This window comes from Pongo pygmaeus, chromosome 13 (genome assembly GCF_028885625.2).
Source record: "Pongo pygmaeus isolate AG05252 chromosome 13, NHGRI_mPonPyg2-v2.0_pri, whole genome shotgun sequence".
Taxonomy (NCBI): Eukaryota; Metazoa; Chordata; class Mammalia; order Primates; family Hominidae; genus Pongo; species Pongo pygmaeus.
In genome coordinates, this window is record NC_072386.2 from 52669747 (window position 1) to 52695173 (window position 25427).

Sequence of the window (25427 nt, forward strand, 5' to 3'; positions counted from 1 at the left end):
TTGAACCTGACTAAACGCACACCGCCATATGCAACACATAAACGTTTCACCACATATTTGATTGCCAGCTAAATGCCAGATCCCGGGGTACAATGCAAAGCAAGAACAGACGCAGGCCCTTGCCTTCATGAAGCAGGCGTCTCAGGAAAGAGGTTACACGCCCACAAATGGAAACAGGTCGATTAACACCGTGAAAGAGATGACAGGGGGTTTCTGTGAGGAAGACGAAGCTTCATTAACAACCTGGCAAACAAGAACGAGAAACGCATTCCAGGTGGAGGGAGCAACACCTTTTAACCTACGTTATCAGGTAACAGGGGTCCTATGTTCTCACGCTTGGTGAGGAATCTCCCATTGACGAGGGAAAGAAAAATGAATCAAACTAGGGGGTGGCGGGGTAGTGAGGGGATTTTTGGCTTTCATTTTAGGAGCCACGGCCTGCTACCTTCGGCAACATGAGACCCCCGAGCTGGCGGGAAAGCCTTGACGCAACCGGCGCGCGCCTTCCCTTGGCGTTCTGGCGACGCCCCCACGCGCTCGGAATTCCACAGGGTTTGTGCGCGCCGCTCGGCCTGGCGCAGGCGCAGACAGGGAACAGGGTCCGGCCGACCGCCATTGCACAACGCGGAGGACTAGCCTGGGGTCACAGGGATGCCGCGGCTCCTTCGCTTGTGCCTGCTGTGGCTTGGACTCCTGCTGGTTCGGTTTTCTCGTGAACTGAGCGACATCAGCAGTGCCAGAAAGCTGTGCGGCAGGTACTTGGTGAAAGAAATAGAAAAACTTTGCGGCCATGCCAACTGGAGCCAGTTCCGTTTGGGGGAGGAAACCCCTTTCTCACGGTTGATTGCACAGGCCTCGGAGAAGGTCGAAGCCTTCAGCCCCTACCAGTTTCAAAGCTCGCAAACCGCTTTCCCGGTTCGGGGAAGAGGCACAAACCCAGGTAAAAATCGAAACCGAAGGCATGTTTGTTCACCTCTGTATATTTCTTATTCCTGCATTTGCTCTGCCAGAAGGTGAGCTTCCCCAGGAAGTGGAATTTGTGCCTAGTACACAGCTCTTTAAAAAATTGTAAAAAACACTGTATTGAAAATATACAAAACTTCAATGAAGCGCTTTTTTTTTTTAACTTAGAGGAAATAAATGTACACTTGTAAGTCTACATATTTATGTAAGAATGTTGTTCCTTTCTGGAGTGCTCGTCATCTGGCAAACTCCTTTTTGTCCTTCAAAGCCCAACTTAAGTATCATTTTCCCTATGAAGTCATCATTGACCTTTTTATAGCCAATGGCTCCATTGTCCTTTCTACCGCAGTATCTAGCACATAGTTGTATTTGACTGTCGTCACTGGCTACAGAATCAGCCCAACCTTGTAGAAGATAAAAATGCAGAGTACCTTGTTCAAAAAAGCAGGAAAGGGCCATGAAAATAAAGGTAGTAAAATATAAAACTGTTTTCCTTACTTGTCCATATCCCCTGGTCACGTACCAGGAGATAGGCCTGGTCCATTCTCCTATCAGGCTTCATTTAAGAGTTTACGTACTGGTATTTCATTCACTTACAGTTTCAGAGGTAAATTTATTGAGAACAACAACGGAACATTTAAACCAAATGCAAGGCCTGTGTGACTACATAGGTTTCACTCCCATAAAGTCAGCCTTATATACCATACTATATTATAGGGACTATTTCATGCATATTTTTGTCTGAAATGCCTAGCAGATGGCCTAGCACATAGCATGTGTTTAATATGTGCTGAATTTATACTTAATGCTTTCAAGCAGTCTGCAGGAAGAATATTCTTGTTTCAGATTCATTGGTATCATCTTACTATGTTTTTACATTTTGTGACTAACACATTTTAGTCCCAGTATGATTTGTCATTTTAAAAGAAATTGCACTTTGTTTATAGTGTATCCATAGGAAGAAGATTACTGCCTTTTACAGTAATTCATTTGATTTGATTTGGACAAATCTTGCAAAAGTGAAGATTTCTGAAATTAAGGAAATGAGTAAACTATCATGCCAAAAAGAGACCCTAATGTAGAGGACTGAGAAAGGTCAAACAGTGCACATTGTAGGCACTCATTAGCTTTTTTGGAATGAATGAATAGAATTTATAAAATCACTGTTGCTGAGAGAATAAAAGCTTTTAAAGACAGAAACCATGAGACTGATTCTTGATCATTTTCAAACCGACCATCAAACTAACCCACATACAAACCTCACCTTGTCCTTCTGTTATAATGAAGGAAGTGTCTCTCCCCAGTCTTCTACTTTTACTTTAGTTCAGTGACTCTCACGCTTTAATGTGCATATGAATCATTTGGGAATCCTGTTAATTTACAGACTCTGAGTTAGTAGGCCTGGGGTGGGGTGTGAGATTTTTCGTTTTTAACTAGCTCCCAGGTGCTGCTAGTTGGTGGCCCACACTTTTGAGTAACAAGGTCCAGTTTACTGTCTCTTTTTTTTTTTTTTTTTTAACTCCTCTTTCTTATTCTTTTCTCCCAGGAGTGCAAGGAGAGCCTTCCCTTTCTGCTTTATGTTGGGTGGGCATTTCTCTCACATCAAATACTGTGCTCTCACTACCTGTGCTATAATACTATAGTCAACATTTTATTTTTAGACCTCCAAGCTTGAGGCTGTTATTTAAAGAGAGGTTGGAATGCCTTTTCTCAACAAAGTGCTCTAAAGACAATTTTCTTAATAAAAATGTTCAACCTTAAAATTCAGCTTGTTAATGATCCCTTTAAGTATTATTCACACTCCCCTGGAAGAATAAATGTCATTAATAATGAGCAGGAAGCTGCAATGAAACAAGACTTGTAGAAAATAAAAATGTATCTGACAATATTTGAAAATTGTTATACCCACAAAACCTGCTACTATGGAAACTATGTAAAAGACAGTTTGCTGAAGTGGAAATACTATGTAACAGTAAAACCACAGTTGTATTGAAATATGTAGAGGAAGGAAAAATGGGTTAGGTTATCAATATGAATTGTATTATAATTTTAAAAATTATTAGTCTATAAGGGAAGATGACATTTATTCTGTCCTGTTAATTTCTAGGAAATAATTTAGAAGTTGCAGAGATGTATATGTTTCTAATATAGAATACATAATTGTGCCATCATTTTTGTATATGAATATGGCTGGAAAGTTGATTACTTTTTATTTCACTTTTACCAGCAGGACAAGTTGTTGTGTTAGATCAAGTCAGTTGTCTGAAATTTTAATATCCTGATGATCTATTTGAGTCTGACACAGAAAAATATAATTTGCTATGCTGCTATTAAAAAATGCTTTTTTTCAAAGCTACTTATACATATCTTGAATCTGTAATTGTGTGCTTCTTGTTAATGGACCCTGAAGGTGGAGGCAGTATCTCCAAGACCTACTCCATAATGTGGCACCATGAAGTTGACATCATATTTCTAAATTACGACTGAGTATTGTGCTTCCCAGATATTGGTGCCAGGTGAAATCATCAGTGTTTCAAAATCAGCTTTTCATAATCTATAACCCCTATTCCAGTTAGATTAATCATATTCCCATATTCTTGGTCTTCATGTCACATATTCTTGTTTTTTTGTTTCTTTATGTTTCAGATATCATCACAACTAGTCTGTAAATGGCCCTTCTCTTTATATATTAGTTCAACAAAATTTGAGTACCTATCATGTGTTAGGCACTCTTCTTGGTGCTTGGGATGTTAGAGTAAACGGTGAAGGCTCCTACCCTCATGAAGCCTACAGAATAGTAAAGATAGACAATTAACATAAGTAAATTATAATTTACAGAAGATGATTATCCTCACTTAGCCCCTTTCTCCACTCCCATTCTCCTCCTCTCCTTGGCAGTTGTTCTAATGTGTTTATTATATATTTTTTGTTTTTATAAGTTTTTGCAAATTATGCGTTCTTTCCTGTGCATATGTTTTTAAGATATATCTAAAAGGCATTTAAGATCTATATCTTATTGTTGCTGTGTGAACATTTAGTCCATTGCTTCTAACTACTGCATAGTACTCATGTGCATTCCTCACATTTTACTGATTTATTCAGTTTTGAACACCTAACGTATAGCCTTGAACTCGCTACCACTATAAATAACACTGCCATGAACATCATTGTATGTGTCCCCTTATAAACCTAGAAGTGTTTCTGGGATACACATCTAGAATGGAATTGCTGTGTCATGAAGTATGTGTATGTTTAATTTGCCTGAGGAGTGTCAGATTGCTCTTCAGAATGACTACACCAATGTATAGTTGCACCACCAATCCTATGTCCTCATATCTATGTCAACAATTAGCATTATACAGTTATTAACTTTTACCAGTGTAATAGATGTAAAATGACACTATATTTCTATTTTAACTTGCTCTGGGTCTGAACATCTTTTCATATACATGTTAGCCTTTTGGATTTTCTCTTAAAATTTCCTGTTTATATATTTTGCCCAATTCTTGTTGGAATTGTTATCATTTTCCAATTGATTTGTAGGAGTTAAATCTAGATACAATAACAACTAGTTGTTGGTTTTAGATGTCACAAATATGTTCTCCCATTTTGACATCTGTCTATTGCTGTTGCTTGATAGAAAGCCTTAACTTTTATATAATTAGGCAGTAAGTGTTTTGCCTTATGTATTAGAGGTCCTTTTCTGTCCTTCTGTTAACTTTTTGTTTTACTTTTCACATTAAGTCCTTAATTATTAGGCTAATTTTTAGTTCTGGTCTAGGTAGGAATATTACCTCAGTTTCTCAATTAGTCTTTTTTTCTCTACATAGGGAGCTAGTTTTCTGAACACTTTCTACTAATCAATTATTTTTCTCACTAATTTGTGGGATACCATTACTGATAAGTTTGAGCTTCCTATTTTATTTAATTGGTCATTTATTTGACCTTTTATCATTACTATTTTTGATACTGTGACTCTATAGGATGTCATTTATCTGGCAGGACAAGTCTTCAATGTTTATTTTTTCCCTTAGGATTGACTAAGCTAAATCTTCAACCTTTATTCTTTCATATATATTTAAAAGTATGCTTATTGAATTTCTTTTTTAAAAATCCACATGGAATTTTATTTGGGATACGTGGAATATTATCAGGGGAACCCGCCCCCAATATTTCAATATAGGTTCTATTTTCCATAAGTGTCCGCCGGCTGAGAAATAAAGAAAAGGAGTACAAAGAGAGGAATTTTACAACTGGGCCGCCAGGGGTGACATCACATGTCGGTAGGACTCTGATGCCCGCCTGAGCCTCAGACCAGCAAGTTTTTTGTTAAGAGTTTCAAAAGGGTAGGGGGTGTAAGAACAGGGAGTAGATCACATGCTTCAAAGTGCAAAGAGCAGAACTACTAATAAGGATCTAACAAAGATGACAGGCTTCTGAGGGAACAGGACAAATGGCAAAAGCAGAACTACTGATAAGGGTCCAATAAAGATCACAAGGGAAAGGGCAAAAGCAGAACTACTGATAAAGGTTTATGTTCAGTGGTGCACGTGTTGTCTTGATAAACATCTTAAATAACAGGAAACCGGGTTCGAGAGCAGAGAACCAGTCTGACCACAGATTTACCAGGGTGGAGTTTTTCCCCACCCTAGTAAGCCTGAGGGTACTGCAGGAGACCAGGGCGTATATCAGTCCTTTTCTCAACCACATAAGACAGACATTCCCAGAGCAGCTGTTTATAGACCTTCCCCCACTAGTGCATTCCTTTCCCAAGGTATTAAAACTAATATTCGTTGCTAGGAAAAAGAATTTAGTGATATCTTCCCTACTTCCACATCTGTTTATAGGCTCTCTACAAGAAGAAAAATATGGCTGTTTTTGCCCAACCCCGCAGGCAGTCAGACCTTATGGTTGTCTTCCCTTGTTCCCTAAAAATCACTGTTATTCTGTTCTTTTTCAAGGTGCACTGATTTTATATTGTTCGAACACACGTTTTACAACCAGTTTGTACAGTTAACACAATTATCACAGTGGTCCTGAGGTGACATACATCCTCAGCTTACGAACATAACAGGATTAATAGATTAAAGACAGGCATAAGAAATTATAAAAGTATTATTTGGGAACTGATAAATGTCCATATTAAAATGAAATCTTCACAATTTATGTTCCTCTGCCATGGCTGCAGCTGGTCCCTCCGTTCGGGATCCCTGACTTCCCACAACAGAATATATACACTAATTTGAAGAGGATTGACTTCTTTTTTTTTTCCTTCACCTTTTAAGTTCAGGGGTACATGTGCAGGATGTGCAGGTTTGTTACATAGGTAAATGTGTGTCATGGTGGTTTGCTGCACAGATCATCCTGTCACCTAGGTATTAAGCCCAGCATCCATTAGCTATTCCTCCTGATACTCTCCCTTCCCCCAGGGCCCCTGTCAGACAGGTGCCAGTGTGTGTTTTCTCCCGCATGTGTCCATGTGTTCTCATCATTCAGTTCACACTTACAAGTGAGAACATGTGGTGTTTGGTTTCTGTTCCTGCATTAGTTTGCTGAGAATGATGGTTTCCAACTCCATCCATGTCCCTGCAAAGGACGTGATCTCATTCTTTTTTATAGCTGCATAGTATTCCATGGTGTATATGTACCAAGTTTTCTATATCCAGTTTATCATTGGTGGGCATTTAGGTTGATTCCATGTCTTTGCTATTGTGAATAGTGCTGCAATGAACATATGCTTGCATGTATCTTTATAACAGAATGATTTACATTCCTTTGGGTATATACCCAGTAATGGATTGCTGGGTCAAATGGTATTTCTGCCTCTAGGTCTTTGAGAAATCACCACCCTGTCTTCCACAATGGTTGAACCCTACCAACAGTGTAGAAGTGTTCCTTTTTCTCCGCAACCTTGCCAGCATCTGTTGTTTTTTAACTTTAATAATAGCCATTGACTGGCATGAGATGGTATCTCATTGTAATCTTGATTTGCATTTCTCTAATGATCAGTGATGTTGAGCTATTTTTTATGTTTGTTGGCCACATATATGTCTTCTTTTGAGAACTCTCTGTTCATGTCCTTTGCCCACTTTTTAATGGGGTTGTTTTTTTCTTGTAAATTTGTTTAAGTTACTTATAGATGCTGGATATTAGAGCTTTGTCAGATGGATAGATTGCAGAAATTTTCTCCCATCCTGTAGGTTGTCTCTTCACTCTCATGATTTTTTTTTGCTGTGCAGAAGTCCTTTAGTTTAATTAAATCCCATTTGTCAATTTTTGATTTTGTTGCAATTGCTTTTGGTGTTTTTGTTTTGAAATCTTTGCCTGTGCCTGTGTCTTGAATGCTGTTACCTAGATTTTCATCTAAGGTTTTTATGGTTTGGGTTTTATGTAAGTCTTTAATCCATCTTGAGTTAATTTTTGTGTAGAGTGTAAGGAAGGGGTCCAGTTTCAGTTTTGAGCCTACAGCTAGCCAGTTCTTCCAGCACCATTTAATAAATAGAGAATTCTTCACTCATTGCTTGTTTTTGTCAGGTTTGTCCAAGATCATATGGTTGTAGGTGTGTGGTGTGTGGTTTTGAGTTCTCTATTCTGTTCCATTGGTCTGTGTATCTGTTCTTGTACCAGTACCAAGCTGTTGTGGTTACTGTAGCCTTGTAGTATAGTTTGAAGTTGGGTAGTGTGATGCAGAAAACCACAGAGATGGTGGCTGCCCCTCCCCACAGGAACTTTGTCCCAGAGTGAGATCAGAGCTCTGTCTGTATAACCCTGGCCGGAGTGGCTGAAGCCTCCACATGGAGGTCCTGCCCAGTGAAGAGTAATGGATCAGTGTCCTGCTTAAAGAAGCAGTCTGGCCACAATCTGCCAAAGCAGCTGTACTGCCTTCTAGGGAACCCTTTCTCATGCCAACTGGCAGGCTGGAACAGCTGAGTAAAGGGAACTGTAGAGTTGGCAGCAGCACCTCCTCCCCAGGAGCTCAGTCCTAGGGAGAGATCACAGCTCTGTCCCTGTAACCCTGGCTGGAGTGGCTGAAGCCCCTGCAAGGAGGTCTTATCCAGGGAGGTGGAATGGATTGGGGTCCCACTTAAAGCAGCAGTCTGAGCGTGGTGGCTCATGCCTAGAATCCTGGCACTTTGGGAGGCCAAGGCAGGTGGATCACTTGACATCAGGAGTTCGAGACCAGCTTGGCCAACATGGCAAACCCTGTCTCTACTAAAAATACAAAAATTAGCTAGACATGGTGGCATGTGCCTGTAATCCCACCTACTTGGGAGGCTGAGGCAGGAGAATCACTTGAACCTGGGAGGTGGAGGTTACAGTGAGCCAAGATCACACCACTGTACTCCAGCCTGGGTGACAGAGTGAGACTCCATCTCAAAAAAGAAAAAGAAGAAAAAAAAAGAAGCAGTCTGGCCACAGTCTGGCACAGCAGCTGTGCTGTGTTGTGGGGTACCTTCCTCCTCCGGACTGTTTGGATTCTCCTGAGCTAGGAGGCTGGAACGGCTGAGTTGACCTTTCCCAGAGATGGCGGCTGCCCTTCCTCCCAGGATCTTCATCCCATTTCAGGTGGACTCCAGCTTTTGCCTTGGCTGTTTGGAATTCCAAATCAGGTCTTAACTTGCGAGGTGCTGTGGAAGTGGGACGTGCAGAATAACTGCTTGGCTCCCTGGATTCAGCCCCCTTCCTTGGGATATGCACTATCATATCTCCCGCCTTGCCAGGATCCCAGGGCCAGAGTCTGTAAAACTCCTGGGCCTCGTTGTGTGCCTCAGCGTTTGCCCCACTGAGACCCCACATAGCTCTATATCGAACCCAAGGCCCTAGTGGCATGGGCGCACAATGGGATCTCCTGATCTGCAAAGATCTGGGATCAAAGACGGGATTTCCTGATCTGGGTTTCAGAGATCTCTGGGAGAAACATGATTTCCCAGGCAGGGTGGCACAATCACTCACCACTTTCCTTGGCTGAGGGTGAGGTTCCTTTGGCTCCCTGCTGTTCCTTGGTGGGCCATTCATTGCTCCACCTTGCATTTCTTCATTCTCTCTGGGTCAAGTTGTTTGCCTAGTCAGTCCCAGTGTGAGAACCTGGATATTTCAGTTGAAGGTGCTGAATTCACTCTTTTATTCCTCTCCCTGAGTGCCAGGGATCACAGCTGCATCTAATTGGCCATCTTGTGCACCCAACTCCCCCCCCCCCAAGCCCATTGACCTCTTTATTACATAAAGTCATCCTAATCAAAGTCATGAAGGGGTCTATTCTTATGATTTTCAAGTTTTCTTTATGGAAACTTTTACAGTATCGTTGGTTAATTTCATGCTTAATACTTTTTTTTCTTTAGCTATGGTAAATACCTGTGAATTATATTTAATAGTGACTTGGCTAGAGAAATGCAACTTACTTTTATAGGTTGATCTTTATCCAGCAACCATGCTGAACTATCTTCATAGTTCTAATAGTTTGTTGATTCTATAGGTTTTTTATCACTTGAAAATGATAGTTATATCACTTTCTTTCTAAACTTATACCATTTTTTTTGCTTTGATTTCTTGTTTTGTTCCCAGGCTTAAAGGGCACGCATTTAAATATCTCCATTAGGTATGATGTTTGTACGTTTATGCTATATAATCGTCACTAAGGTAAGGAAGCTTGCTAAGAGATTTTTTTTTTAATCATCGTAAGTAGGGCTGAACTTTATTAAGGTCTTCTTTTCGCATACTTTTGCTTAGTCTTATGATTTTTTTCTTTTATTAATTAAGCAAATACTCATTGGGTACCTACTAAGCATCCAGGCACAATTTTAGAATCTTTGGAATATGTCAGTGGACAAAACAGACAAAGATCAAAGGCTTTATGGAGCTTTATTAAGTAATAAATGTAATAAGTAAATATTAGAAGGTAGTAAGAGCTACAGAAAAATGAAAAATAAAACAGGATAAGGGAGATAAACAGAGCAAGGAGTTGAAAGGTGAGGTATAGTATTAAACAGTGTGGTAAGGGTAGACCAATTATTGAAAAGGTGAGATTTGAAAAGAAGTGGTAAGGGAATTATCCAAGTGGATATCTGGAGAAAGGGCATTTATGCAGAGGAAATAGTGGAACAGAGGCCCTTCTGCCTGATGTATACAGGGAATAGCAAAGAGGCCAAGTGTGGTTGGAGCAGAGAAAATGAGGAAAGTAGTAGAAGATAAGGTAGGAAAGGTAATAGGCAGACATGATAAAATAGGGTATTTTAGGCCAGTAATCCCCAACCTTTTTGGTACCAGGGACCAGTTTCATGGAAGACAATTTTTCCTTGGACCAGGGAGGGGAATGATTTTCTAATGATCCAAGCACATTACATTTATTGTGAACTTTATTTCTATTACTGTTACATGGTAAGGTATAATGAAATAATTATGCAACTTACCATAATGTAGAATCAGTGGGAGCCCTGAGCTTGTTTTCCTGAAACCAGATGGTCCCATCTGGGGGTGATGGGAGACAGTGATAGATAATCAGGCATTAGATTCTCATAAGGAGCGTGCAACCTAGATCCCTGGCATGTGCAGTTCACAATAGGGTTCACACTCCTATAAGAATCTAATGCTGTCCCTGATCTGACAGGAGGTGGAGCTCAGGTGATAATGCGAGCAATGGGGAGCATCTGTAAATATAGATGAAGCTTTGCTCGCTCGCCTGCCCACTGCTCACCTCCTGCCATGTGGCCTGGTTCCTAACAGGCCATAGACCAGTTAAGTCCCCAGGGGTTGGGGACCCCCTGTTTTAGATCATTTTAAAGACTTTGTTTTGGGGTGATGCAAGGAGTCATTAAGATTTTTGAGCAGAGAAGTGACATAATTGACATTTTAAATGGATCACTCTGGCTACTGTGTTGAGAATAGACTGTACAAAGGCAAGAGTAGAAACAGAGAGACCTGTTAGGGAGGATCTTAGATGAGGATGATAGAAGTGAAGATAGTGAAAACTGTTAAATTCTAGTTATACATGGGCCATATTTGATGTGAGATATGAGGAAGAGAAATCAAGAATGACTCCCATGGTCAGACGCGGTGGCTCATGCCTGTAATCCCAGCACTTTGGGAGGCCGAAGTGGGTGGATCATGAGGTCAGGAGATCGAGACCATCCTGGCTAACACGTTGAAACCCCGTCTCTACTAAAAAATATAAACAATTTGCTGGGCGTGGTGGTGGGTGCCTGTAGTCCCAGCTACTCGGGAGGCTGAGGCAGGAGAATGGTATGAACCTGGGAGGCAGAGCTTGCAGTGAGCCAAGATAACGCCACGGTACTCCAGCCTGGGCAACAGAGCAAGACTCTGTCTCAAAAAAAAAAAAAAGAATGACTCCAAAACATTGTTGATTCTAAAGTTTTGTATGTGGAACACCTGGAAGGATGGGATTGTCATAAATAAGATAGGAAAGGCCTCAAAGTGGAACAGGTTTGGAAGACAGTATCAGTAGTTCAGTTTTGGACATGTTGAATTTTGTGGAATTTTAAACAATGTTGAGTTTGAAACATTAATGTGGACATGTTGAGTAGGAAGTAAGGTATATAAATCTGGAGTTTGAAAGAGTAATTTTGTTTGCAGATAGAAGTTCAGGAGTCATAGGTAGATACATAATTTTTTGAGCTGTAAGACTAGAGGAGATCACCAGAAGAGTAAGTGTACATAGAAAATAGTACTAAGAACTGAGTCCTCAGAAACACCAACAATAAAAAGTTGGGGAATGAGAACTTGTAAAGGAAACAGAAAAGGGACAACTACTTAGGTTGGAAGAAAAGAGAGTGTGATACCATCATGTGACAAATGATGAAAGTATGTCAGGAAGAGGTGTGTGTGATACCATCATGTGACAAATGATGAAAGTATGTCAGGAAGTATGAAGTATGAAAGTATGTCAGGAAGTATGAAGTATGAAAGTATGTCAGGAAGAGGTGTATTTGATAAATCAATTACGATGTGAATGGCTGTTGAATTTAGCAATATGTTTGTGACCTTCGTAAGAGAAGTTTCGGTAGAGTGATGAAACGAAAGTCTGATTAGAGTGGGTTTAAGACAGTGAGAGAAGAGGAACAAGTTAGTAAATATAGAAAACTCTATCAAGGAGTTTTGTTACAGAAAAGAGAAAATAAATACGATGGTAGCTGGCATGGTAAGTGGGGCCAAGAGAAATGTGTTTGGGTTTGTGTGTGTGTTTGTTTTTATAAGTGGGAGAAATAAGTTTTCTGGTAAGAGTGATTCAATAGAAGTTAAAAACTGATGAAGAATACGGATAAGGATTGCTGGAGTAGTGTCCTGGGATAGGCAAGAGGAGATGAAATGTAATACGTAAGTGCAGAAATTGGCTTTAGAGTGTATAGTTCATCTGTAGAAATAGAAAGGGAGAGTATGTGGGTGTACCTGTTAAGAGATGAATTTAAAAATTTGGCAACAGGAGTCGATACAAGTTCTTTTTCAGATTGCTTCAATTTTCTCCTGAAGTAGAAAGCAAATCCAACTGTGATTGAGGATGGGCATCTATTAACATGGTAAACTACGTTGATAGGTTTTGTGATCTTGACCTATCCTTGCATTTCTGGGATGAATCCTTTCATTCTTTTTTTTTTTTTAACTTTATTTTTAAGTTCAGCAGTACATGAGCAAGATGTGCAGGTTCATTACATAGGTAAACATGTGCCATGGTGGTTTGCTGTGCCTGTCAACCCATCACCTAGGCATTAAGCCCAGCATGCATTTGCTATTTTTCCTAATGCTAGCCCTCCCCCAACCCCACCCTCTGACAGGCCCCATTGTGTGTTATTTGCCTCCCCATGATCATGTGATCTCATTGTTCCGCTCCCACTTATAAGGGAGAACTTGCGGTGTTTGGTTTTCTCTTCCTGCGTTAGTTTGCTGAGGATAATGGCTTCCAGCTCCATCCATTTCCCTGCAAAGGACATGATCTCATTCCTTTTTATGGCTACATAGTATTCCATGGTGTATATGTACCACATTTTCTATATCCAGTCTATTATTGATGGGCATTTGGGTTGAATTCATGTCTTTGCTATTGTGAATAGTGCTGCAGTGAACATATGCATCTTTGTAATAGAATGATTTATATTCCTTTGGGTATATACCCAATAATGGTATTGCTGGGTCAAATGGTATTTCTGGTTCTGGATCTTTGAGGAATCACCACACTCTCTTCCACAATGGTTGAACTAATTTACGTTCCCACCAACAGTGGGAATTAGTTCCTATTTCTCTGCAACCTCAAAAGCATCTGTTGTTTCTTGACTTTGTAATAACTGCTATTCTGACTGTTGTGAGATAGTATCTCATTGTAATTTTGATTTGCATTTCTCTAATGATCAGTGATGTTGAGCTTTTTTTTCAAATGTCTGTTGGCTGCATGAATGCCTTCTTTTCAGAAATGTCTTTTCATGTCTTTTGCCCACTCTTTTTTTTTCTTTTGAGGTGGAGCCTTGCTTTGTCACCCAGGCTAGAGTGCAATGGCATGGTCTCGGCTCACTGCAACCTCTGTCTCCTGGGTTCAAGCAATTCTCCTGCCTCAGCCTCTCGAGTACCTGGGACTACAGGCTCACGCCACCACGCCCAGCTAATTTTTGTACTTATAGAAGAGAAGGAGTTTCACTACATTGGCCAGACTGGTCTCGAACTCCTGACCTCAGGTATCTGCCCACCTCAGCCTCCCAAAGTGCTGGGATTACAGGCATGAGCCACTGCACCTGGCCTGCCCACTCTTCAAGCGGGTTGTCTGTTTTTTCTTGTAAATTTGTTTAAGTTTCTTGTAGATTCTGGATATTAGACCTTTGTTAAATGGGTAGATTTCAAAAATTTTCTCCCACTCTGTAGGTTGTCTGTTCACTCTGATCATAGTTTCTTTTGCTGTGCAGAAGTTCTTCAGTTTAGTTAGATCTCATTTGTCAATCTGGGCTTTTGTTGCAATTGCTTTTGGTGATTTTGTCCTGAAATCTTTGCCCATACCTATGTTGTGAATGGCATTGCCTAGATTTTCTTCTAGGGTTTTTATAGTTTTAGTTTTACATTTAAGTCTTTAATTCAGCTTGAGTTAATTTTTCTATAAGGTGTAGGGAAGTGGTCCAGTTCTCCCAGCACCATTTATTAAATAGGGGATCCCTTGCCCATTGCTATTTTTTGTCGGGTTTGTCCAAGATCAGATGGTCATAGATGTGCGGCCTTATTTCTGAGTTCTGGAACAGAAATTCTATTGGTTTATGTGTCTGTTTTTGTAACAGTACCATGCTGTTTTGGTTACTGTACCCTTGTAGTATAGTTTGTAGTCCAATAGCGTGATGCCTCCCTTCAGCTTTGTTCTTTTTGCTTAGGATTGTCTTGGCTATTTGAGCTCTTTTGGTTCCATACGACTTTTTAAATAGTTTCTTCTAATTCTGTGAAGAATGTCAATGGTAGTTTGATGGGAATAGCATTGAATCTATAAATTACTTTGGGCAGGATGGCCATTTTCACGATATTGATTCTTCCTATCCATGAACCTGGAATTTTTTTTGTTTGTGTCCTCTCTTATTTCCTTGAGCAGTGGTTTGTAGTTCTCCTTGAAGAGGGCCTTCATGTTCCTCACTAACTGTATTCGTAGGTATATTCTCTTTGTAGCAATTGTGAATAGGAGTTCATTCATAATTCAGCTCTCTGCTTCCTTGTTCTTGATATACAGGAATGCTTGTGACCTTTGCACGTTGATTTTGTATCTTGAGACTTTGCTGAATTTGCTTATCAGCTTAAGAAGCTTTTGAGCTGAGACAATGGTGTGTTCTAGATGGGGTGTCTGTTTGCATCTCATCTGCAAACAAAGACAATTTGGCTTCCTCTCTTCCTATTTGAATACCCTTTATTTCTTTCTCTTGCCCAATTGCCTTGGCCAGGACTTCAGATACTATGTTGAATAGGAGTGATGAGAGAGGGCATCCTTAACTTGTGCCAGTTTTCAAGGGAATGCATCCAGCTTTACCCATTCAGTATGATATTTGGCTGTGGGTTTGTCATAAATGGCTATTATTTTGAGGTATGCTGCATCAACACCTGATTTATTGAGAGTTTTTAACATGAAGGGATGTTGAATTTTATGGAAGATCTTTTCTGCATCTATTGAAATAATCTTGTGGTTTTTGTCTTTAGATATGTTTATGTGATTAATTACATTTATTGATTTTGTGTATTTTGAACCACCCTAGCACCCTGGAGATGAAGCCAACTTGATCGTGGCAGATAAGCTTTTTGATGTGCTGCTGTATTTGGTTTGCCAGTATTTTATTGAGGATTTTTACATTGGTGTACTTCAGGAATATTGGCCTGAAGTTTTTTTGTTGTTATATCTCTGTCAGGTTTTGGTATCTGGATGATGCTGGCCTCATAGAATGAGTTAGGGAGGAGTTCCTCCTTTTTGATTGTTTGGAATAGTTTCAGAAGAAAGAATATCAGCTCCTCTTTGTATTTTTGGTAGAATTCAGCTGTGAATCCATCTGGTCCTGGGCTTTTTTTGGTTGGTAGACTATTTATTACTGCCTCAATTTCAGAACTTGTTATTAGTCTATTCAGGGATTCACCTTCTTCCTGGTTTAGTCTTGTGGGGGTGTATGTGTTCAGGAATTTATCCATTTCATCTAGATTTTCTGGTTTATTGGTATAGAGGTGTTTATAGTATTATCTGATGGTTGTTTGTATTTCTGTGGGGTCAGTGGTGATATCCCCTTTATCATTTTTATTGTGTCTATTTGATTCTTCTTTCATTTATTAGCCTACCTAGTGGTCTATTTTATTAATTTTTCCAAAAAAAAAAAAAAAAAAGCTCCTGGATTCATTGATTGTTTGAAGGGCTTTTCGTGTCTCTATCTCCTTCAGTTCTGCTCTAAGCTTGGTTATTTCTTCTCTAGTTTTGGGGTTTGTTTGCTCTTGGCTCTCTAGTTCTTTTAGTTGTGACGTTAGGGTGTTGATTTGAGATCTACCTTTTTGACATGGGTATTTAGCGCTATAAAGTTTCCTGTTAAGACTGCTTTAGCTATGTCCCAGAGATTCTGATATGTTGTTTCTTTGTTCTCATTGATTTTAAAGAACTTCTTGATTTCTGCCTTAATTTTATCATTTACCCAGGAGTCACTCAGGAACAGGTTGTTGAATTTCCATGTACTTGTGTGGTTTTGAGTGAGTTTCTTAATCTTGGGTTCTAATTTGACTGTGCTGTGGTCGTAGAGACTGTTATGATTTCAGTTCTTTTGCTGAGGAGTGTTTTACTTCCAATTATGTGATGTGCCATGTGGCGCCAAGAAGAATCTGTATCTGTTGTTTGGGGTTGGATAGTTCTGTAGATATCTATCAGGTCCATTTGATCCAGAGTTGAATTCACGTCCTAAATATCTTTGTTAATTTTATGTCTCAATGATCAGTCTCATGTTGACAGTGGAGTGTTAAAGTCTCCCACTATTATTGTGTGGGAGTCTAAGTCTCTTCGTAGATCTCTAAGAACTTGTTTTATGAATCTGGGTGCTCCTGTATTGGGTGCATATATATTTAGGATAGTTAGCTCTTCTTATTGAATTGACCTGTTTACCATTATGTAATGCTCTTCTTTGTCTTTTTTATCTTTGTTGGTTTAAAGTCTGTTTTGTCAGAAACTAGGATTGCAACCCTTGCTGTTTTCTGTTTTCCATTTGCTTGGTAAATTTTCCTCCATACTTTATTTTGAGTCTATGTGTGTCTTTGCATGTAAGATGAGTCTCTTGAATTCAGCACACCAATGGATCATGACTATTTATGCAGCTTGCCCTTTGTGTCTTTTAATTGGGGAAGTTAGTCCATTTACATTTAAGGTTAATATTGTTATGTGTGAATTTGATCCTGTCATCATGATGCTGGCTGGTTATTTGCAGACTTGTTTATGTAGCTGCTTCATAGTGTCACTGGTCTGTGTACTTTGGTGTGTTTTTGTAGTGGCTGATAATGGTTTTTCCTTTCCATATTTATTGCTTCCTTCAGGAGCTCTTGCAAGGCAGGTCTGGTGGTGATGAATTCCCTCAGAATTTGCTTGTCTGGAAAATATTTTATTTCTTCTTTGCTTATGAAGCTTAGTTTGGCCAGATACAGTATTCAAGGTTAGAAATTATTTAAGAATATCTTCTGGGTGCAGTGGCTCATGCCTGTAATCCCAGCACTTTGGGAGGCCAAGGCAGGTGGATCACCTGAGGTCAGGAGTTTGAGATCAGCATGGCCAACATGGCAAAACCCTGTTTTTAGTAAAAATACAAAATTACCCTGGCATGGTGGCGCATGCCTGTAATCCCAGGGACTTGGGAGGGTGAGGCAGGAGAACCGCTTGAACCCTGGAGGCTGAGGTTGCAGTGAGCCGAGATGATGCCATTGTACTCCAGCCTGGGTGACAAGAGTGAAACTCCATCTCAAAAAAATATATATATCAAATAAATATCGGCCCCCTGTCTCTTCTGGCTTGTAGGATTTCCACTGAGAGGCCTGCTGTTAGTGTGATGGGCTTCCCTTTATAGGTGACTCGACCTTTCTCTCTGGCTGCACTTAACATTTTTTCCTTCATTTCGACCTTGGAGAGCTGATGATTATATGTCATTGGGCTGATCTTCTCATGAAGTATCTTACTGGGGTTCTCTGGATTTCGTGAATTTGAATTTTGGCCTGTCTTGCTAGTTGGGGGAAATTCTCCTGGATGATATCTTGCCGTGTGTTTTTCAACTTGTTTCTGTTCTCCCTGTCTCGTTCAGGTGCCCCTATTAGTCGTAGGTTCAGTCTTTTAAGATAATCCCATAGTTCTCAGAGGTTTTATTCCTTCCTTTTCATTCTTTTTTCTCTAATCTTGTCTGCCTGCCTTATTTCAGCAAGATAGTCTTCAAGCTCTGATATTTTTTCTTCCACTTGGTCTTTTCAGCTACAAACTTCAAACTTGTGTTTGCATCGTGAAGTTCACATGTTGTGTTTTTCAGCTCCATCAGGTTACTTGTCTTCCTCTCTGAACTGGTTATTCTTGTTAGCAGCTCCTGTAATGTTTCATCGTGGTTCTTAGCTTCTTTGCAACAAGTTAGAACATACTCCTTTAGCTCAGGGATGTTTGTTACTATCCATCTTTTGAAGCCTACTTCTGTCAATTTATCTATCTCTGACTCAGCCCAGTTCTGTGCCCTTTCTGGAGTCATGTTAACGATCATTTGGAGGAGAAGAGGCACTCTTGCTTTTTGAGTTTCCAACATTTTTGCATTGATTATTTCTTATCTTCATGGGTTTATCTACCTTTGATCTTTGAGGGCAATGACCTTTGGATGGGGTTTTTGTGAGGTGTTTCTTGTTTATGTTGTTGTTGTTGCTCCCTGTTTGTTTTTATTTTAGCAGTAGGGCCACTCTTCCATAGGGTTGCTGCAGTTTGCTGGGAGTCCATTCCAGACTTTATTCACCTTGGTTTCTTCCGCCCCTGGAGGTATCACCAGTGGAGGCTGCAGACCAGCAAAGATGGCAGGCTGCTCCTTCCTCTGAGAACTTTGTCCCAGAGGGGCACTGACCTGATGCCAGCAGAACACTCCTGTTGGGAGGTCTCACCCAGTTTGGAGGAATAGGATCAGGGACCCACTTAAATAAGCAGTCTGGCTGCCCCTTGGTGGAGCAGGTGTGCTGTGCTGGGAGAAATCTCCCTCTCCAGAGCCAGTAGGCAGGAAAGACTAAGATGGCTGATCCATGATGGCGCAGCCAACCCTCCTCCTAGAGCCTCTTCTCAGGGATATCAGAGTTCTATCCCTAAACCCTCCACTGGGGATGCCAAAATTCCCACAGGGAGGCCCTGCCCCGTGAGGGGGAATGGATTGGAGTCCCACCTAAAGAAGCAGTCTGGCCATAAACTGTCCCAGCCGCTGTGCTGTGCTGTGGGGGAATTGCTCCCCATCCAAACTGCACTGGCATCATGGTAGGGGAAAACGGTGGACTGAAGACACAGTAATGGCAGCTGCCTCTTCCCCCCAGGAACTCGTGGTCTCAGTGCCTGCTTGAGTGCCACCCACCTGAGCAGCCGCCATCAGTCTGCACAGCTTAATGCTTGGAACCCAAGGCCCTGATGGCATGGGCTCATGAGGGGACCTCCTGATCCCCAGGTTGCGAGGATTCTTGGTAAAAGCATGGTTTTCAGGGAGGGGTAGCACAATCCCTCACTGCCTCCCTTGGCTGGGGAAGGGAGCTCCCTTTGCTCCGTGTGGCTCCCAGATGGGCCCTAGCTCCACTTTGCTTTTCCTTGCTCTCTGTGAGTCACGCCAACCTCCTAGTCAGTCCCAATGAGAGAACATTGGTAACTCAATTGAAGATGCAGAATCCACTTGCCATTTTCGTCCTTTTCGGTGGGAGCTGCAGAGCAGAAGTGTTTCTTTTCAGCCATCTTGGCTGCTCCCCTGAACCGTTTCTTAATGTATTAGTAAAACATGTTTATGGATTCAGTTACTAATATTTAGGAGTTTGAAATCAACATTTGAAAGTGAAATGAGTTTTTAAATATTTTAAAATCTCATATTGTTCTTACCTAGTTTTGGAATAAAGATTATGCCAGCTTCATAAAATGAGCTGGGCAGCTTTTGCTCGTTTTCTGGAACAACTTGTATATTATTAGAATTTACTATTTTTTAAAAATAAGTGAAACCATCCATATCTGTGTTTTTTTGAAGATGATAACTCTGACTACCCTTTTCATTTCTTTGAATACTGTTGGCACACTTAGGTTTCTGTGTCATTGTGTACCAGTTAAGGCATCTTGTATTTTTCTAGGAATTCATCCATTTAATCTTTATTTTTAAATGTATAAGCATTCATAATATTTATTTTAAAACTTGGCTGTATTTACTTATTTCTTTTTTTCTGCTGTATGTTGTTCATTTCCATCTCTTTTGTTCCTGATTAGTCTGGATAGAGTTCTGTCTTATTCTTTTAAACAAGCAACTTTTTAATTAAATAAAAAGTTACTAAAGAGTACTCTAATAGGCCTCTAACTGCAAAGGACATAGATTCACCTAAATAACCTCAAGATAAAAGGGGATAGTAGTTATTATACAAACAAACAAGGTATAGAAGTGGACCTAGAAAGACTTTGTAAAGCCTAAGAAATCATATTACCTCTTAAAAAAAACAAAAAAACAAAAACAAAAAAACTTCTGCCTTCCTCTCTCTCTGTGAATCTTTTCCCTGTATTTATGTTCCTTTATGACTTTAGCTTGTCATGACAAACCTCGTAGAATCCTTTTAGCTTTGGTTCTCACTAACTCATCTTTTTCTCATTACTTCTAGTTTCAAACTGAGGAAATCCGATTGGGTTGATTCATGTTTTTCACATGACATGGATTGCTAGCCATTGTGACAGATTGGTTTCTTTTGAGTCAGGTGCCGACTTCCAGTTTGTTCAGCTGTGGCTAGAGGGTGGAGTCACATGGTTCAGAACATGGCTGCCTAAGAGCTGGCTCTACAGTAGAGACTGTTGGCAAATATATCCTCCTAGAAGGTACTGTAGATGAGCAAGGGCCATAATGGAAGTACAATAAGTCTTCAAATAATTACCTTCTGGAGTTATTTTGGTTTCCAGTATCCAGTATTGCTAAGTGAGTTAAGAGCAGCATAACAGTGACAATCAGTTCATTGTACCTAGAGCATATTACCACTTCTCTATTTCTTTATATTTTAATAAAGAACAAAATGGTTTCTACTGCTCAGTTATAAGATGTGCATAAGAGGACAAATTATCAAATTTGAAAATGGGCAAAGGATTTGAAGAGACATTTCTTCAAAGAGGATATATAATAAGCATATGAAAAGATGCTTAACATCATTAGCCATGAGGTAAATGCGAATCAAAACTACAGTGAGCTACCACTGTGCATCCATGGGGATAATTATAATCAAAAAATGGAAAATGTCAAGTTTTGATGGGGATGTGGAAAAATTGGAACTCTACTGTTCCGATGCTGGGATTGAAAAATTGTGTAGCCACTGTGGAAAAGTTTGGCAGTTCCTCAAAACATTAAACAAATTTATATCATGCAGTGTTCCATCCCTAGGTTACACCCCAAAGAATTCAAAACATATGTTCACACAAAAACTTGTGTGTGAATGCTCATAGCAGCACTATTCTTTTTTTTCTTTTTTGAGATGGAGTCTTGCTCTGTCACCTAGACTGGAATGCAGTGGCACTATCTCAGCTCACTGCAACTTCTTCCTCCCGTGTTCAAGTGATTCTCATGCCTCAGCATCCCAAGTAGCTGGGATTACAGGCATGCACCACCACGCCTGGCTAATTTTTTGTGTGTTTTTAGTGGAGACAGGGTTTCGCCATGTTGGTGAAGCTGGTATTGAACTCCTGACCTCAAGTGATCCGCCTGCCTCAGCCTCCCAGAGTGCTGGGATTACAGGCATGAGCCACCATGCCGGGCCATCAGCACTATTCATAATGACCAAAAAGTGGAAACCACTCAAATGTCCATCAATTGATAAATGGATAAACAAAATGTGGAATATCCACACATTGGAAAACTATTCAGCCATAAAAAGATACATGCTACAATGTAGGTGAACCTTGAAAACATCATGCTAAGTGAAAGAAACCAGACACAAAAGGTCATGTATTGTATGCTTTCATTTATATGAAATATACGGAATAGGCAAATCCATAGAAACAGAAAGTAGATTGGTGATTGCCAGGGGATAATGGGAGAGGGAAATGGAAATGACTGCTAATGGGCATAGGTTTCTTTTTGGATACAGATGTTCTGGAATTTGATTTATAGTTTCACAACCCTGTGAATATACTAAGACCCACAGAACTGTATTCTTTAAAATGACTAATTTTATGGCATGTGAATGATATCTCAATTTAAATTGTTAACACAAAAATGTACAAAGGCGTACAACCTTTTAATAGGAAAACACTACACCTACTTTAGTTAAAAATAAATACTGCTTTTGAATAACCATACTTTCCATTTTTTATTTAAAATGTCATTACTTGTTTTTTAATAATTAGCTGATTTTACTGTTCCAATATTAAATTTTCATCTAAAGGAAGATTTTAATAAAGGAGCATTTCTTTTCTTCTCTCTCAACAGTGTCTACTTCTTGGGAAGAAGCAGTAAACAGTTGGGAAATGCAGTCACTACCTGAGTATAAGGATAAAAAGGGATATTCACCCCTTGATAAGACAAGAGAATTTTCTTCATCACATAATATCAATCTATATATTCATGAGAATGCAAAATTTCAGAAGAAAAGTAGAAACAAAACCTTAAGCAATTTGTTTTGGGGGAATCATCCCCAAAGAAAACGCAGAGGATATTCGGAAAAGTGTTGTCTTACAGGATGTACAAAAGAAGAACTTAGCATTGCATGTCTTCCATATATTGATTTTAAAAGGTTAAAGGAAAAAAGATCATCACTTGTAACTAAGATATACTAACCATCATAGAATTTTTTCTAACCTAATAAAAGCTTAATACATTTATTTAACTCTATTTTTATTTTTTTGTAATTGTGCGTATACGTGATATGCTGTGAAAAATGTCTGAATGTACTTGCAAGCACTTGACCATACCTTATAGTGGTAATAGGTATCTTAGTATTTTCTTTGGTGACTCTGTTGTTTTCCTTAGTTTTCATATGCTTTTTGAAGATGTTTCTGGAGATGGTTTGATCCATGCAGACATCTAAGAGTTACCTATTCACTTGTCATTATGGTTGAAACTCTCTTAAGCTGTATTTTAAGAAGGATTATGGAACCTTCTTCTTTCCATCTGTATGACACACAAACTGATGCCCATGACTGTTAGGCTTATACTTACTCCAAAATGCCGACCCATCTGTCCCACCAACTTAAAAATAACGAATCAACTACCATTCCTGGTAGAAGCCCTTGTACTGTGATAGTAGTTACACTTCTAATTCCTTGAGTTTTATTATAGTCAGTTTCTCTTCACAATTTCTACTGATAACTAAAAAGAGAGTTTGGTGAATCTAAACTAAAATCTCTCCAAGATACCCTGTCTTTGCTTTGAAGGTACTGATATAATCTGAATCAACATATAAATCTCAATGTTTGAGAAATCTGTAGAAAAGATTCTTAAAGCGTGGTCCCTTACCAAATTGGCAGCATCAGCATCACATGGGAACTTGTTAGAAATGCAGTTCTAAAGTCTCACCTCAAACCTGCTGAATCAGAAACTCTAGGTATGGGGGTCAGCAATCTGTCTTTAATAAGCCTTCTAGGCTATTCTGAAGTAGGTTAAAAATCAAGAACCACTAGTAATGGGGTTAATGTATGAATATTGTTGAAGTTCTACTATTCAAGTGCTTGCATATCTCGACTCAATATAGATGTTACAATACTAAATTTTTGGTGTTTTTTTTCCTGTCCACACATGACATAATTTTAGTACTACAAATCAGAGCAAAACAGAACTCAGTGAACCCAAAATGGAATTCCTACTTCGTACCCATTAATTAGTTGATAAACAGCATTTGAGATTGTTGTCTAGATTCTTTCTCAAATGTGTACTATAATGTTCTTAAATGTTTTATTTCTATTTGGCTTTGTTAATTCTTAGAACAAAGGTTCTTTTCCACTTATATCTGTGTCACAGATACTTTGCTTTAATAAATATTTTTGAATGTTTTTAATCAGTTTCAGGGTACAGTCTGCATTCAGTTATCTGTAGATATAGGGAGCTACCCATGTAGATACAAAATGACAGATTATATTACGGTTCAGTGGTAGAGGAGGTCTGCTAAGCATTAGATGAAAATGCTTCATGTTGTCTATGCTTTGGCTAAAATACAGCCATGTACACAATCCAGTTTGAAAGGGTATAGGTCTGTACTTGTAGTTGAAGAATAAAGTGGAGCTTGTTAGCTTACTTATATACACACAACAAAAGTCCCAATTAGAAAATTATGATATTAACCAAGTGTGTTATTTGCATAGCTATATACTTCCCTACACATTTTTTAATAATTTGTATGTTAGGTTGTATTTAATTTGCTTTTAGGTTTAATGTCAGCCTTTTAATATTTAAAATTGCACTAATGATGTGGTACATTTTGATAGAATAGTCACATTTATAGACTCCTTAGAGCAATCCCAAATTGAAAAAAAAAAGAAATCTGAGATATTTTGATATTAAGCAACATATTGGGGCTCCATGTTAAGTTACTTGTTAGTGGTAGAACTGGATCAAGATTTTAATCCTAACATCTTGCTCAGTACTACTGATGTCAATAAAATCTTAAGTAGAAATTATCCTTTTTTTTTTTTTGAGGCAGGGTCTGTTGCCTAGGCTAGAATGCAGAAGTGTGATCACAGCTCACTACAGCCTCAACCTCCTGGGCTCAAGTGATCTTCCCACCTCAGCCTCCTGAGTAGCTAGGACTACAGGTTCATACCACCACCTGGCTAATTTTTTATATTTTTTTTGTAGAGACAGAGTCTTGCTGTGTTGCCCAGGCTGGTCTCTGGGCTCCTGGCCTCAAGTGATCCTCCCACCGTGGCCTCCCAAAGTGCTGGGTTTACCTTCATAATTTCTTTTTCAGATTGTTTGCTCTTGGCACATAGAAATGCTACTGAATTTTGTCTATTGATTTTGTATCCTGCAACTTTACCGAATTTGTTTATGAGTTCTAATTGTTTTTTGGTGGAGTCTTTAAGTTTTTCCAAATATAAGGTCATAGCACCTGTAAATAAGGATGGTTTTACTCATTTCTTTCCAATTTGGATGTCCTTTGTTTCTTTCTCTTGTCTGATTGCTCTAGCTTGGACTTCCAGTACTATGTTGAATAACAGTGGTGAAAGTGGACAACCTTGTCAGGTTCCAGATATTAAAGGAAAGTTTTTCAGTTTTTCCCTATTTCCTATTCCGTATTCCCTATTCAGTATGATACTAGCTGTGGATCTGTCATATATGGCTTTCATTATGTTGAGGTATGTTCCTTCTATACTCAATTTTTTGAGGGGTTTTAGCATGAGAGGTTTTTATTTTTATCAAATGCTTTTTGAGCATCAGTTTAAATGGTCATATGATTTTTGTCCTTCATTCTCTTGATAGATCACAATGATTGACTTGCAAGTGTTGAACCGTTCTTGCATTCCTGGAATAAATACTCTTTGGTCATGATGAATGATTTTTTTAATGTGTTGTTGCGTTTGGTTTACTAGTATTTTGTTGAGGATTTTTGCATCAGTGTTCATCAAAGGTAATGGCCTGTAGTTTTCCGTTTTTGATGTGCCTTTATTTAGTTTTGGTATCAGAGTAATATTGGTCTCATAGAATGAGTTTGGAAGTATTCCCTCCACGTCTACTTTTTGGATTAGTTTGAGTAGAGTTGGTATTAGTTTTTCTTTAAATGTTAAAATCAGCAGTGAAACTATCGGTCCTGAGCTTTTCTTTGCTTGGAGAGTT

At 39.3% G+C, this 25427-nt stretch overlaps 1 protein-coding gene across 1 annotated transcript; it reads left to right on the top strand.

The window, feature by feature from the left end:
• The first annotated feature begins 540 nt into the window (after window positions 1-540).
• INSL6 (insulin like 6) lies at window positions 541-24108 on the top strand. Its single transcript, XM_054500543.1, has 2 exons — window positions 541-940; window positions 22089-24108. Exons 1-2 carry the CDS (start codon window positions 652-654, stop codon window positions 22433-22435), a joined length of 636 nt encoding a protein of 211 aa, XP_054356518.1. The 5' UTR covers window positions 541-651; the 3' UTR covers window positions 22436-24108.
• Window positions 24109-25427: the final 1319 nt, after the last annotated feature.